Genomic DNA, 15,553 nt, shown 5'->3' with positions numbered 1-15,553 from the left:
GTTTAGGAAAGATTATCTCTGCTCTGGGGAAAAGTTTTCTGAAAATGTGGTTTTCCACCTGTGGTTGCAGCGACGTTTCCGTCAATTAGCTGCTTCCTTTACTGGCGTCTTTTCAGTCGTGCAGATTTTCTCAGACGAAATCTTCAATGTAAGAATGAAGATTCTTACGTTGAACCCATTGAATTGATCGATTCAATGGGTTCTTCAGCAACTGACCAATCAGCGGCCACAGTAAACGCCTCTCACCTGGAGGGACCAAACCTCAAAGTGTTGAGGTTTACCGTGAGGAATCCGCTGCAAAGTGTGAAAAATAACCAGAAAATCATCAACACACCTCAAATATTTTGGTCAATATTCCATTTATTGTGACTCTAATTAACTCTACATTTCGTTTTCATTTTTAGAAGCTCAGTGTTTCGGCTGCTTTTCAGTTTTCTGGAAGTTTGTTCCAGATTTGTGGTGCATAGAAACTGAATTTTTGTAAATGTTGTAAAAACATAAATTCACATGATGATGCCTGTTCACATCAAGAAATAAATTAGATTGTTTGAAGAAATTCTGGAGGGAGTTTAGATGCTTCTGGTGCAGAATGTTATCAAATTATTTCTTTTATTTTTACCTCTTTAGCATGTTTTTGTAGAACAACCAGCAGTCGGGTCTTTTATCGCCCAGAGTGGCTCAGGAAGCCATTTTTTTCTCCAGAGTTGCAAACGTTAGTGAATGGATCTGTGTTTGTGGCCCAACTTTGCCACATAAGAGGAACAAAAATTAGATTTGCGCTGATTATGGTAGCAAACTTGGTGCTGCACCAACATTTTCCATTTGAAGACGATTTTTAAATATTTCTCTGAATAACAAGTCGGGTCCAGAATGCCTGAGTTAAACTTGAGTCCGGGTCGCAGAATCCCTTCTAAGGGTCACAAATGGGCCCCGGGCTGCACTTTGGACATCCCTAGTTTAGGCAAGCAGGTGCCTGAAGAGGAAGTGATGTCACAGAATCAGGAAGTCTGGAGGAAAACGTTCAGTTTCAGTGACATTAAATCATGAGACCAGTGGATCCAGTTGAAAACTTAAATCCGTTCCCTTTGGAAAATGATGTTTTTTATTTTTAAAACAGAATTCAGTTTTTATTTGCATCTTTTAGTGCATTTCTCCTATTGCATAAAATTAACTGAACTGCATGGCTAAATGTAAATTTAGCAGAATGTCCTATTTTTAATCGATTAAAGGTCAGAATATTTGATTACCAGAATAATCGTTGGCTGATCAGGATTGATTTGTAAAAGCAATAAAAGCTAAAAGCACCAAGAGAGTGAAGACTTTTTACAGGCTGTGTTTGAATTTTCCAAAAGTTTGACTTTCAAAACTTTAATCAAAAGTTTATTTTAAAACATTTCGCGTGTTTGAAAAGGATTTTCGGAAATGTTGCATAAAGGTTTATTAAAACATTCATTAAAAGTCGGGGTTGCTTTATTTCTCACCTGAAGGTTTCTGACGCAACTATCAGTGGAAACCCAGAAAAAAACTCTGTTTCCACGCCGTGTTACAGGCAACAGGCAGAGTCAGCGAAGGTTTGTATTTTTAGCACTTCCGCCTTCTGGGTGGAAGCTGCTGCAGCTGCTGTAGCTGCTGCTGCTGTAGCTGCTGCTGCTGTAGCTGCTGTAGCTGCTGCTGCTGTAGCTGCTGCTGTAGCTGCTGCTGCTGCTGTAGCTGCTGCTGTAGCTGCTGCTGCTGTAGCTGCTGCTGCTGTAGCTGCTGTAGCTGCTGCTGCTGTAGCTGCTGCTGCTGCTGTAGCTGCTGCTGCTGTAGCTGCTGCTGCTGTAGCTGCTGCTGCTGTAGCTGCTGCTGCTGCTGCTGTAGCTGCTGCTGTAGCTGCTGCTGCTGTAGCTGCTGCTGTAGCTGCTGCTGCAGCTGCTGTAGCTGCTGCTGCTGTAGCTGCTGTAGCTGCTGCTGTAGCTGCTGCTGCTGCTGTAGCTGCTGCTGCAGCTGCTGTAGCTGCTGCTGCTGCTGTAGCTGCTGCTGCTGTAGCTGCTGCTGCAGCTGCTGCTGCTGCTGTAGCTGCTGTAGCTGCTGCTGCTGCTGCTGCTGCAGCTGCTGTAGCTGCTGCTGCTGTAGCTGCTGTAGCTGCTGCTGCTGCTGTAGCTGCTGCTGCTGCTGTAGCTGCTGCTGTAGCTGCTGCAGCTGCTGCAGGCGGACAGAACGGAGCGTCCCCTTTAATGAGAAGCGGTGCCGTTACTTACCGCAGGACGGCTGGATGTTTGTGGTTCTGGAGACCAGAAGATCCACATCAAACCTTTTGCTGCAGCTACAGAGCAGAATGTAAAATGTTCTGGTTCCGGTCCGTTTTTGGGTTAACCCACCTGATCTTAGTGCTGCAACAACAAACTTTATTGGAATTTATTGGGAGGATTTGACACAGTAAAATGTTGAAACTGAACCAACCTGAGCGAGTGGCCAGGATTCGGCCAGTTCACTGCAAAAACTCAAAGGTTTTGTCTAGAGCAGTTTCTAGAGCAAATTTATGAACCTATTCATTCATGAATCAGTTCAGTTGTGAATCTGTTCAGTTAGAAACATGTTCATCCATGAATCAGTTCGGGCAGGGATCTTTATGAACATTTTCAGTCAGGAATGTGTTCATTCATGGATCTGGTTAGTAAGGAATCAGTTCAGTCAGGAATCTGTTCATTCATGGATCTGGTTAGTAAGGAATCAGTTCAGTCAGGAATCTGTTCATTCATGGATCTGGTTAGTAAGGAATCAGTTCAGTCAGGAATCTGTTCATTCATGGATCTGGTTAGTAAAGAATCAGTTCAGTCGGGAATCTGTTCATTCATGGATCTGGTTAGTAAGGAATCAGTTCAGTCAGGAATCTGTTCATTCATGGATCTGGTTAGTAAGGAATCAGTTCAGTCAGGAATCTGTTCATTCATGGATCTGGTTAGTAAGGAATCAGTTCAGTTGGGAATCTGTTCATTCATGGATCTGGTTAGTAAGGAATCAGTTCAGTCAGGAATCTGTTCATTCATGGATCTGGTTAGTAAGGAATCAGTTCAGTCAGGAATCTGTTCATTCATGGATCTGGTTAGTAAGGAATCAATTCAGTCGGGAATCTGTTCATTCATGGATCTGGTTAGTAAGGAATCAGTTCAGTTGGGAATCTGTTCATTCATGGATCTGGTTAGTAAGGAATCAGTTCAGTCAGGAATCTGTTCATTCATGGATCTGGTTAGTAAAGAATCAGTTCAGTTGGGAATCTGTTCATTCATGGATCTGGTTAGTAAGGAATCAGTTCAGTCAGGAATCTGTTCATTCATGGATCTGGTTAGTAAGGAATCAGTTCAGTCAGGAATCTGTTCATTCATGGATCTGGTTAGTAAGGAATCAGTTCAGTCAGGAATCTGTTCAGTCAGAAACGGACTCAACATTTGACGTCTGACTTCTCATGTAATGTTTATAATAAAGTGAAAGCTAATTTCATTTTGTTTTTTGCAGTTTTGAGTAAATACCTTTGAGGTTGTATGCACCAGTTCTTTGAACATCGTCTCAGTTCAGCTTCTGGGAGTTTTTTTCTTGAGTCCTTCTGGGTAAAAGTCAAAAGCAGGAAGTCTGGCTTTTATCACTAAGCAGCCCTGAGATGATTTTACTACCTTCCGGGTATTCTCGATTTAAATATGTATTTTAAATGCGCTATCTGGCCACAGTTTCCCTTTTCTCTCATATGTGGGTCTGTTTGTGGTGAAAAGAAGGGACGGCGCTTCCAGAATGTAACGGCGCCGCGCCGGCGGGCGGGGCTTAGCCGCCAGCAGCCAATGGGAGGCCGGGGTGTCGCTGCGAAGCCCAGCTGATGGATGAGTCAAAGCGAGGGGGAGCAGCAGAAAAGGTCTCACTTGTTGCTGAGCAGGAGCAGAGACCGTCAGCTGACCGCGGAGCTCCGACCGCCTCGTCCCCATTCAGAGCCTGGAACCGAACCGGGAGTCCGCCTGCCAGCCCCGCCGCGCCGCCGCCCCACAGGTGAGGCGTCTTCACCGTTTACCTCGCCTTTACAGGACACGTTCAGACACGAAACACCTTTTTATTAAATGAGCGACGGAGGGATTTATTCTACATGTATTTCTAGAATACCAACAGAGCTGAACGCGTCTGCTCTCCTGTTTTTACCATTTCAGTTTATTTTCATTCACCAAACGGAGCTTTCAAAAAAATCAGTTTTCACTTTTCCAGTTGCGCTCAGTGAAACTGGTTAAAGGGTGAATTCAAAGCGAGTTTTACTCTGCCTGGCTGTTGATGAGGAGTCCTGTTTTATTGATTATTAGTAAATGTAGTTGGACTCGGAGTGAGGAGGAGCAAAAACAAACTAACGGATTAATACCGGTGGACTGGAGCGTGAGGCCAGCTGATGAGAGGATGAGTCTGCGCAGGGCCGCGTTCAGCAGGATGCGGTTTGGTGCCCGACCCACACGGGGTTGGCTTTTTTTTTTTACCCCAGATATGCATCGAGGTGAAACTTTGGCCTGGTAACCTGTATTTATACTCCTTTAAATCCTGGAAAACAATGTTTTCTCACCTTTTCGACACTGAAACAAAAAAAAAAAACACATTTATCAACATGATAGAGAAAAGCATTGGTTGTTTTACTCACTGGACTTATACGGCTGAGGATTTTTAAGCTAGGCGCACATTTGAACGGGTTAGCCCTTTAGCACGCTACAGGATGTTTTGTTTACCACCACAATATTGGCAACTTATGATGGGATTTAAAATTTATGTTGTTGTTTCTCTAGAAATTTTAAAGGATAAATTCAGAAAATTTGGAAAAACTAGTTCTATGTTGACAAGGCCTTTACATGTGACGTTTCTGCATAACAATAGCCATGTTTCCATCCAAATGACATGCAAATTTTAATGAATTGTTGCAAAAAAAAGTAAACTTTAAATCAAGCTTGTTTCCATCTTCTGGTTTGGTCTCTGAAAAATGTAGTTCGCCTGAACAAACAACCCTCACTACATCAGAACCTGTTTGGTTAGTTTTGGGTTTTTTTTAATTACTTGGTGCATTAACTCTTTTTGAGAAAAGTCAAAAACACCTAAACTCTGTCAAAATTGAGGATGTTTCTCAAATCTTACCATTTTCTAAAGCTTCAAAATGTGCTTTAAAAATGACGACAAAAGATTTTGAAATAATTTGCAGACAAAATATAACCTTGTATGTTTTGGGCACCAAACTGGCTTCAGCCCAGGGGCCCAGGTCCTCCTGAATCCGGCCCTGCTTGCATTATTTAAATAGAAAATGTGTTTGTACACCAGAAACGTGCGCTATCGCAAGCTGAGAGCCTGATGCGAAATTCATAAAGGTTAAAACGAAACTTTAGGAGCAGAAGTGAAACGCTGATGTTGCAGAAGTGTTTTTTTTTTTTGGATAAAAGTGCAGAGTTTTCATGTTTTCTGGTGACTCCCTCCATGGCCGAGGGGTTTGGATTCGGCTTCTACCCAAAACAAAGCAGCTTTAAGCTTCACCTGCTTGTGTTTTGAGGTTATTTTGGTGTAATCGCTCAGATCCGATCTGTGTCAGAGAGCAGAGATGTGGTGAAAGCCCATCCCGTTATGCACTGTCAGCATTGTCTCTGTGCAGAAGCGTGCTGAATGGCTTCTCTCACAGCTGACTGCACATATGAGCGCAAAGACAAAGCTTCCTGCATCGCAGAGAGCTGAATGTGGAGCCGTGGGGCTCCATCACGCCTCGCTGTGAGCCGATGTCAACATCCAGCCTCCCGCTGCAGCTGCTGATCAGCCTGATTGTGGCGTTTTCATTACAAATACATGCAAATCTGTATCTATTTTCTGCAGACGTCTAAAAAAACAACAAATAAGCAGTTCCAGTGTTTCTATTTAATCAGAAATGAAGTTAAAATCACACATGAAGAAGCTATAAATCACGATAAGTCATTAAAAAACATATTAGTAATTCAGTTGATCAATTTCAAGGTAATCTGTGAACCAACCAATCAGAGCTTTGAGGCGGGTTATAGTGCTGTCAATCACAATCTGGTATGGTGCTGCTCAACCTCCTGCCGTCAATGCTTAGCATAGCCACTGTTGTTTTTTAAATTAATTGTTTTCCTTAAAATACAAGTTGTTTCTCCACCATTAGCACATTTTCCAGGGAGTACATCAGGGTGATTGACAGCGCTAAGCCCCTCCTCCTGGCTCTGATTGGTGGTTTGTGGTGCATTTCTTCAGGCCGTCATGGAGGTGTAGGAGATTGATCTTTTTATAGATTATCCGTATAATACTGTCACGACATGATGACAGTTTTAACAAATATGTAATAAAAACACATATTTACAGAAGTTTCATGCAGTTTGTCGGATGTGAGCCACTTGGCTCTGCCGTCCGTCCTGCAGCTTCTTCCTGCTCAGGGTTTTCCCCTCACAACTCCTCCTCTTGTCTGCAGCAGCGTCGCTCGCGCTGCGACTCGTCATCCTGTGTTTGTGCCAAACGAGTCGAATGTTGTGGCTGGAAACAAAGCGCATCACTTCCTGTGTCCCGGAAGTTTTTTTTTTTTTCCTAGAAAAGGGCCATCAAAGCTGCAAATGATGATCCAGCCTGATGACGTGAGCTGCGCGTTTCCATAACCTGCTGCTGTAAACGTTTGAGCCGCAGCGAAAACCCTGCAGGAGGAAAATCAGCAGGAGGCTCAAAGTGTGAGAAATCAGTAAAACGTTCAGGACCAGATCCTGGTTTTCTGATCTGGAGCATCCAGAACTTCAGGGGATTTTAAGGCTTAGAAATAAAACCGCTGGCTTTTTATTTGTTTTTGTTTTTGGCAAACGAACAACTCAGAATTAAGCCGAACTTTACAAAACATAAAAACAATTTGCATTTAAAACTCAAACTCGTTTTAAGCACCTTTTACGATCCAATTATCTTTTTTTTTTTAATCAACAGATTAGTAAACATTATTTTTAGCGGCGGATGCATCCTTTGCTCCAAATGATCATCGATCAATATAATAATTGATTACTAAGGTTGCAGCTGGAAACGTGAATCGTCCCAGCAGAGGCTGATGCAGCACAGCCTGCATGACAAGCGTCTCGTTCCTGGCTGCGAGTCGCTGATGTCTGCAGGAAATCTGACATTTACGGCTCAACGCAGATCATGTTGTTCCTTATTCTGAATTTGAGACGAGGGAAATAATTTTCTCCTCCCGTTTTCCTGCAGCTGAAACAAATTTGATGCTAATTCTCTCGTTTTGAATGTTTGATCAGTGGCTTTAATTCTGCCTGGTTCTGACAGCAGCAGGCCTAATATCAGCGCTGACTAAGACGCGGCGGCGCCCACGCAGGTCGCGGTCGCATCACACGGAGGTGTCGGCGTATTCGTGCTGCGGTGGCGCCGGGCCCTCCCCCGCCGCTGCTCTTGGGATGACTGGCATCCCTGTTGACATGAAAGCTCCCAACACACACACACCGAAGGCGGCGAAAACACTCCCACACACCCACATTTTCACACACTGTGGCATTTGGTTTGATGCTGGCAGAGGTCTGGCGCTTCACAGGCCGTGTTTGTCTGGGAATGAAGGAGAGAGGGGCAGGAAGCGTCACCTCAGAAGCTCTGCATGTTTTCCAGATGAGCGTCGGTCAATATGGGCTCTGTTGAAACCGTAAACGCTCTCAGGTGAGGGGTTTCACTTTGAGTCGGCTGAGAGGTTGCAGCCAGGCTGGTTTCATGTCGAAGTGGAGAAGATGTCAGAGTTTTACTGCAGAAGCTCAGAGTGGTTCACAGGAATCATTTTGCATCCATTTAACTGAAATAAAAGGGGAAATTTATCAGGGTTGATTTTCTCTGTGCTGCAGAAACATTTCAGGGGTGAAATCTGTCTGTTTCGTTTTTTCATTTGAACGGATCCAGTGAGTGGCCTGAGCAGGTGCAAAGGTCAGCAGTAAACGCTCAAATGCACAAACACACAGAAAAGAAAATGTTGATCTGGAAACGGTAGGGTTGAAAAATAAACGTTAATCATTTAAAATAGTCCTGAAACGATTTAATCGTTTGAAATCATTTTTTTCCCCCATTGCAGATTTGATTTCTGATTTGAATAATTTTTTTCTCGTTTCTTTTGTAGAGAAATTACAAATGTCAAAATTAGGGCTGAAACAATTAATTGAAATAATCATCAATTAATCGATTAATTGTTAATTGGAGTATTAATTACTTAATTACTGCTGCTTCAGAGCAGTAATTAAGTCAAGATTGTGCAAAAAATACATATTGTGCATTTAAAATGAAACTTCTTAAATATGTTCTACTTGGAGAAGCACAAGACTGAATAAACATTTTAGCTTTTTTTTTGTGTGTGTGGTATTTGCACACTCATGTTCCCAGAGGTTATTATTGTGATATTTTTACCATGAAATGCTCTGCTTAGTGCGTTTCTGCTAAATCGTGCAGCAAGGCGAGTATAAACACGGTTAGCTTTACTTTGAAATCGATGCCGTTTTTAACCTGCCTCACATAAAAACACCATAAAAACATCACAGACCTTCAGATGTGGGACCAGCAGAACCTCCTGCCTCTCATGGGTGAAGCATGTCAGGATGAGGTTTGTGGTTTGAGCTCAGTGACCGTTAAAGCTCAGACTTGCATGCTAGCAGGGCTTTAGCCCCGCCCACCCCTCCGGAAGGGAGGGAATCACCATGGCAACCAGCATTCCGAGCCCCGGGTTCCTGAATCACTAAAAGCGTCGTTTGTTGGATCACCGTAGGCCATGGTTCATTATTGGTGGGTTTTTGTGTGGAACGTGGCTCCCAGGTTGCTCGTGGTGGAAAACTGTAGATGTTTTTCTAACTTCACATCTAAAATATTCTAAAGACGCCGGAATAACTAGGCATAATGCTAGTTGATGCACTATTGGCTAGCGTTTGAAAGCGGTCAATCCTGGAGTATTAGCTTTCCTTGGCACTGATTGGCTGAACCCCCAAGAGCAAAGATTCAAATTAAATTTAAATTAAAAAAATACTTTGTTGATCCCAAAGGGAAATTAAACTTTGTTGTAACTCATTAATTCAGGTTCTTTAAAGATTTAATGTTCATGAAGACTGTAGACGTTAGCTTAGCGGCTAACGCTAATACAGTTTCTGCTGTGTATTAATGCATATTGAGGCATATTTGGTGGTTTTTAACTATTTTATAGCAGGAAGTTGTAGGCATTTTTGTGAATTAATGCATAAAACCTGCTTTTTTATTCAGAGTTATGACATAAATCAAGTTTTGGTTGTGGTTAGGATTATGTTGTCAGGCATAAATTAAATGACTAAAATGAATGGAGGTCAATATAAAGTCCTAATAGGGGTAGAAATGCCAACTTGTGTGTTTGTAGTTGTTTATTTAGGAGCGTTTCTGTGATATTCACCTGACTTCTGCAGACCGATGGACCTTATGGGGCCCTAAACCCGTTCTAATGCGGCAGAACCCTTTTGTAGAGTTGGGGGAACATCGAAAGTGGATGAAAAGTCCTAATATGGGCATAGATGTTGACCTGCGTGTGTTTGTTCGTCTGTTCAGAGTTCTTGTGAAATGCTCTGCTCTGGTTTTATGTTTTCTCAAGTTGCTGCTCTAGTTTTCCAGCTGCCCAGAAACAAGAGTCTCTGTTGAGGCACCAGAAACCAACATGTCCTCTTTGGTCTTAGATTTTTAGATTTAAAAATATCCTAAGAGGCGAGTTGATTCTCTGAATAACTCGGTGTGAAAATATTAAGTATGTCGGGGATTTTTCTCCATCTCTTCAGGAAGTTTCATGTCGGCGCCAGTCCAGTATTCATGGCCGAGCGGACGCATCTGTCTCGTCTGTGGACTCCTCCTGCTGGCCTCCTCCCCGCTCCTCTCTGCAGGTACTTTCTTCACACCTGGTGTGCAACCTTTGACCTTTTTATGGCTTGATTCTGACTCATTCTGAAGACTCTTTCTGATCGTGACTGAATGTGAAACTTTGTGTTTTTTTTCTACCGTCTTCTTTTTGAAGGTTTGAAACCCGCCGTCTGGTTTAACTTATTGTAAAAGTTTATTTCCTCTGAACCTGGTTTATGTCATAATTCCGTTTGTTTTTGGGGCTCCGGAGCCTGAAGACGTGATGGAAACTGTCGTTCTGGAAACGTTTGGGGGGGGAAACATGTTGAAAGTTAAAATGTTTTTCTGACTCACCCTGAGGTGACGACGTACATGTTGATGTAAAGGCCGAAAGTCCCAACCCTTTAAGGAACTTTTCACTTGCATGTAACATCATCTTGAAGCCGGAAAAAAAACCTTCTTGTCCATCACCTTTTGACTGATGGTTGAAACTTTGACATTTCTAGACCAAATACAGAAAGTAATAGTTGGTTATGCACAGAGAAATCAATACATTTTTGGAATATCTGTGATCGGCCATTGCTAACCGATCCCATCAATCTTTTTCTCCCTCTGCAAAGGTTTAAAAAATCTGCCTCATTTGCTTTGCCCTGTTTGTTTGACAACTTTTCAACGGTTTTGATTTTAAAAAATGGAAATTGATTGTTATAAAAAATGAAGAAAATTGTTCAAAATTGGAATCGGCAGGTCAGGCATTTGTTAAGGTCGGAGATGGGCCAGAAACCCGCTCACCCGTCTGTCGTCCTGTTTCTGACCCTGCAGGCCGGCTGAACTGCTCTCACCCTCTGGTACCAGAACATGGAGGTTTCCGCTGCGACCCGTCTCCATGCCGCGGGTTTCCTCCCAAGACCGTCATCCGGATCTTCTGTGAGAACGGATACCACACGGGCAACAAGAAGCCCAGCTCCAGGTGTCAGCGGGGGAGGTGGGCCCCCATCCCGCCCTGCATCCCCATGAAAGGTACCAATTTATTCAGAAAAACAGAAGATGATCATGATGAATCTGAGGCTGGTAGTCCAGTGGATTTGGTTCAATTGGGACCAAAATTGTTACATTTTTAGCTGCAGTTATTCTCTTTCATGCTGCACTGAGTCAAACAAACCAAACTAATTTAAAAACCTGTTCCCCTCCTCGCCTGTGGGGGCGCTGCACCAAGAACCGCTGAAGGAAACGACACAAAAACCCCTGAAGAAATGTAAACAAAAATGGAGTGGTGTCAGATTTTAGCGGCTGGAGGATTTCACTTTTGTCTTTAGCACAAGACCACGAGGTGCTAACGCTAGGCTAGCATGTTTGCATTTACCCAGAATGCCCTGCACTGTAGTCCACTTCCTGCTGTTGGAGAGCTCACCTTGGAGATCTCAATGTTACAGTTCCATTGCGTAAATCATTTCGTCCAACAAGCGAACGCCTTTATGCAACCAGTTTGACCCGTGGATTCAGATTTAAGCTGCAATCTGGGTTTAAAATAACTTTACGTTTCTGGTGCTTTTCTAATGAACTTTACATGGAAATGAGATCTGACCATGTTTGAAACTAAAATATCGGGAACAGGATTCTGTCTTTTCTGCTGATTAAAAACAATCATTTGCTCCCAGTTGAGCTGCACATGCAGGTTAGCAGGGATTAAATGTTCAGATTACAGCGTCATATTACGGCTTTTTATGCTGATTTGCATGGTGGCCATGACTTCTCATTAACATTACTAGTTCATGATGACATTTCCTAACAGCTAAAAATGTGATTAAGAAATATTCCTGGAAGACGGCAGCTGAAAGAACCCCTGCAGTTCATCAAGATAAGAGGTCCGATCACTCAGCCCTGTGGTTCCCCACCTGTTTCTTGCTGATCTCCCGTCTGTTCGTGTTTTGGAAACTTCTCTTGAAGGATGACATGCAGTTTGCTGAACATGTAGATGTCTTAAAGGTTGGAAGTGTGAAAAGCTTCTGCAGCTTCCAGTGAAAACCTCCAATTCAAACGTTATGAAAGAATCTTCTGCATATTGTTTTCTTAATTCCTGTTTGCGATCATTTCAATGAATGAATAAAAGGACTTCTTCTAAGTGAACTTTAAAAGCGGAAGCAAACGGGTTTTGCTGATGGATGCTTTTACTCCAGCTCTGAATAAAATGGGGAAGAACCGTTTCAGCTGACCAAGTCAAACATTTACATAAAACACACAGGAAGCTCCATGCAGCTCCGACTTGTTGCATATTTTACAGAAAAATTAGCAGGATTCTGTTTTGCAGTGCGAGTTCTGGTGCAGAGGTTACTGGGCAACTGTGAACGTTTCCCGTAGCGCTGACCGAATGCGGCGGCGTTTCTCAGTTTATGATCTACTGACTCACGGTCGCTTCTGACCCAGATACTCTGAACAGCAGTTAGTCATTTTTACGAGGCTTTGCTGTTTTTTTACAACATTTAAAATTAGGGTTGCACAACTTTACTTCCTTTACTTGCTCACATTCTCTCTCCTTCCTAAAATAAACAAAAAAAACTTTAGTTTCTTTGTCTGTGAAAATCAAGAGAATAACTTATTTTGAATTTTATTAAAACTATTTTAATAGTTTTGCTGGATTTGGCCCTGAAAATCTCCCCGGTTTGCTCCTTTTGGCAACGCGCAGCAGCTTTATCGCCGTTATCTTTTGACCTAGTTAGCAGATCCGCTCAGAGACTTTCTGACTCGCTGCAGAGGAACTAGAAGCTTCGCCGTCCTCAAACTGTTCCAACTTCCTCTGTCGCCATTCAGTCGAACGCAAAGCAACAGGAAGTCAGAGCGCACAAAGAGGAAGCGGGCAAAGCCACTATAAATTAACCGAGATAGATTTCCTCCAAGCTGTCAGACCGATGGAAACCTGCAGAGAAAAAAAATGACATCTTGCAGCTGATAAATGGGTGAAGTTAAATATTTTACAGAAATGTAATGAAATGCATAAACGATTAAACACAAGCTGCAGATTCCTGTCTCTGCAGTGGATGATAATGACTGGAGGTCCCTGAATGACACATGACTGCTCTGTGTTGAAATAATCTGAGAAATTAGTGGATTATTTGAACCAAATGGGCTCCAGTTTTACTATGAGGTAAAGGGATCCAAGCACTCAGCCTTGTGGAACCCCGTTTCCCGGTTTCCTCTGAAAGCAGACATTACTGGCAGCAAAACACCACAAACAGCCGGAGTGTCTCTCAACAGGAAGCACATTAATCCTTTAAAAACCCAACACCTGTGTTTTTATATAATCTCCTTTAGTTTAGGATGTTTTGCTAGTTTTTATTTTTAAAGTTTTGTTCTGAAGAATTAAACTCAGAAATACTTTATTTACCCCAAATCTTCTCGGTAAGTTGTGGACCTTTAGCAGCAGAGACGATATTCCACAGTAACGTGTCCTGGATGACGCAATCGCTTGTTAGCGAACTCTGCTAATCCTCCTCCTTTGCTTTTGCTGCTCCTCTTCTGGAACAGATGGTTTGAACTTGTTTCTCTCTGCATCCAGGATTTGTCCTTTTCAGCTCCTCGGGGGTTTGGGGGTCGTAGTTCGGATATTATTTGAGCTTCTGAAATCAGCTGCTAATGGTTGTAAAAGCAATACCTTGTTGCCATGGTTACACATAACTGTCCAAATGTAAAAAAAGAAAAAAAAACACATCAGAACCAGAGGGAATAATTGATTTAATCCTTTTTTCTTTCCTAGCTGAACTTTTCTGCCGTTCAGTTTGTGTTTTGCAGAGTTTCTTCCACCTGTGGTCGTTTTATTTTATTTTTTTAACGTTTTTGGTCTCTGCCCTCCTCCACAGACGGGCCCAGCATGAAGCCCGATGGCGACATGCCCAGCATGGCCACCACCGCGGTGGGCGTGTCCATCTTCCTGCTCACCACCACCGCCTGCCTGATCGTCAAGTCCCGCCTCTACCCCTGCCGATCGCACGGGTAAGGAGAAGAGACAGAAACCGTTTTGAAATCCAAACTGGGTTGAATTGAATGATAACTGGATCTGAATCTGGATTTGTGGTCCAGTAACTGAATCTGTATAAATAAAATCAGTTGGGCTGCGTTCACACATCAGGCCAAATGACCAAATCTGAACCGCCCACTTCCGATCATTTCACCCAAAAAAACTAATCTGTGCCACTTCCACGTGGTCCAAGTCATCGTAGGAAACTGACGATAAGTGGAACTAGAACCTCATTTCCTAATTACCTTTAAATAATGTGAGGTTCCTCTTCCTGTCTCCCGCAGCCGTCGCTCCTCGGACCAGCTGGACCTGATGGTGGACGGCCTCTCCGTCTCTCTCCCGTCCTACGAAGAGGCGGTGTACGGCAGCTGGGGGCAGCGCATCGCTCCCTGCTCCGCCCCGGGACCCACCCAGCTCCTGCTGGCCCAGGAGGAACCCGGCTTCTGCCCGTCGCCTCCAGCCGGCCAGCCGGACGGCAGCCACCAGCCCCTGCTGTCCGTCCAGAGCCCGGAGAACGCCCCTCCGCCCTACGAAGAGGTCCCGTCGTCCCGATCCAGAGACCGGCTGAACGACGGGAACATCCGCCATCTATCGGACGATAAGGACGCTTGATCGCCGAGGAGCTCCTGTGGAGACGCGATTGTGACAGCTGGTGATCTTCAGCGTTTCATCTGACGAAGATGAAGGAGGAGCAGCTGATTCCTCCACCGCCTGCACTTTTCCTGATTGGCCGCAGCTGCACGGCATCAGAACGGAAACGATTTTTAGACGAAGCTGACGAAATCCGATCGGCCAGCCGTCGGCGCACAGGACCGAGTCAATAACATGCCTCTGTTATTGATCATAGCACTTACACACGTTCAAGAAACGCCGGCTTGGAAAAGAATCCCCGCTGTTTGGCGCCCCCACAGCAGCGCCCAGTGCGTCGACGGAGCTGGCTGAGGACCGGAGCGTTTTTCTAAATGAAATGTTGATTGTATTGAGTGTGTGTGTTATGAATGTACGGCCTGGGCTGGATGTTGTTTTCCTCCTGGCCGGTTTCTAAGCTGTTAAACATTAATTTATGTCAATGTTTTTTGAGGTTTTCAGTTCTGGAGACGTCGTTTTTCCCTCCCCTCAGTGACGGGGCTGTGTTACAGGAACGTTTCCCGTTGCCATGGCGATCGACTCTGCGCCATTCCTGTCTGAGACTTTTGCACGTCTTCAGGTGCGATCAGACAGTGGCGCAGATGTTAAACCAGCGCGACGCACAGATTTATTAAAGTAATTTAAGCGTTTTATTATTTGTACATAAAATAAATATATTTGGAGAGATGAGAACAATCAAATGTGTTTCTGTAGTAATCAGTGGAGAGCGGAATGTAAATATCTATATTTTTAATATAACAGTTAAATCTACTACCTAAGACTGATTTTCTTTAAATCAAACAGACTAACGGACTTTTTTGTTTTGCTTTTTATTTCTTAACCTGGGAAAAAAAAAAGAAAATCTTTAAATGACCTGAAAGCTTCGGACACTTTCCTGTTTTTATGATGCCTTCACAGACCTTGAATGTATTTAATGTTTGATTTTGTGTAGCTGTTAAAAGGATTGTAATACTTGCAGATGATTATTTGTACATTGTATTATTGCACAGAATAATAATAATATAATAATAAATAAATGTTTGAGGCGTTTATGTTGGTCTGATTTGT

The 15,553-nt window shown here is 43.4% G+C and overlaps 1 protein-coding gene across 2 annotated transcripts; it reads left to right on the top strand.

Moving 5' to 3' along the window:
- The first annotated feature begins 2,262 nt into the window (after nucleotides 1–2,262).
- LOC103475212 (sushi domain-containing protein 6) lies at nucleotides 2,263–15,535 on the top strand. Of its 2 annotated transcripts, none has more exons than XM_008426660.3 (5): nucleotides 2,263–4,014; nucleotides 9,793–9,890; nucleotides 10,669–10,866; nucleotides 13,701–13,833; nucleotides 14,143–15,535. In XM_008426660.3, the coding sequence occupies exons 1-5, from the start codon at nucleotides 3,848–3,850 to the stop codon at nucleotides 14,468–14,470; spliced, it is 924 nt and encodes a 307-aa protein (XP_008424882.1). In that variant the 5' UTR covers nucleotides 2,263–3,847; the 3' UTR covers nucleotides 14,471–15,535. The 2 variants fall into 2 exon arrangements, with proteins under 2 accessions (XP_008424882.1, XP_008424881.1); XM_008426659.3 differs by having other exon boundaries at nucleotides 2,560–4,014; nucleotides 9,789–9,890.
- Nucleotides 15,536–15,553: the final 18 nt, after the last annotated feature.

This window comes from Poecilia reticulata, chromosome 13 (genome assembly GCF_904066995.2).
Source record: "Poecilia reticulata chromosome 13, P_reticulata-male-v2, whole genome shotgun sequence".
NCBI classification, from domain to species: domain Eukaryota; kingdom Metazoa; phylum Chordata; class Actinopteri; order Cyprinodontiformes; family Poeciliidae; genus Poecilia; species Poecilia reticulata.
The sequence above is the reverse complement of the archived record's forward strand: the minus strand, read 5'-3'. Positions and strand labels throughout refer to the sequence as shown.

Coding starts and splice junctions, on each gene's coding strand:
- LOC103475212 (XM_008426660.3), top strand. CDS start 3,848: ATGGATGAGTCAAAGCGAGGGGGAGCAGCAGAAAAGGTCTCACTTGTT. Junction 4,015..9,792: donor GCCGCGCCGCCGCCCCACAG/GTGAGGCGTCTT, acceptor CTCTTCAGGAAG/TTTCATGTCGGCGCCAGTCC. Junction 10,867..13,700: donor GCCCTGCATCCCCATGAAAG/GTACCAATTTAT, acceptor CCTCCTCCACAG/ACGGGCCCAGCATGAAGCCC.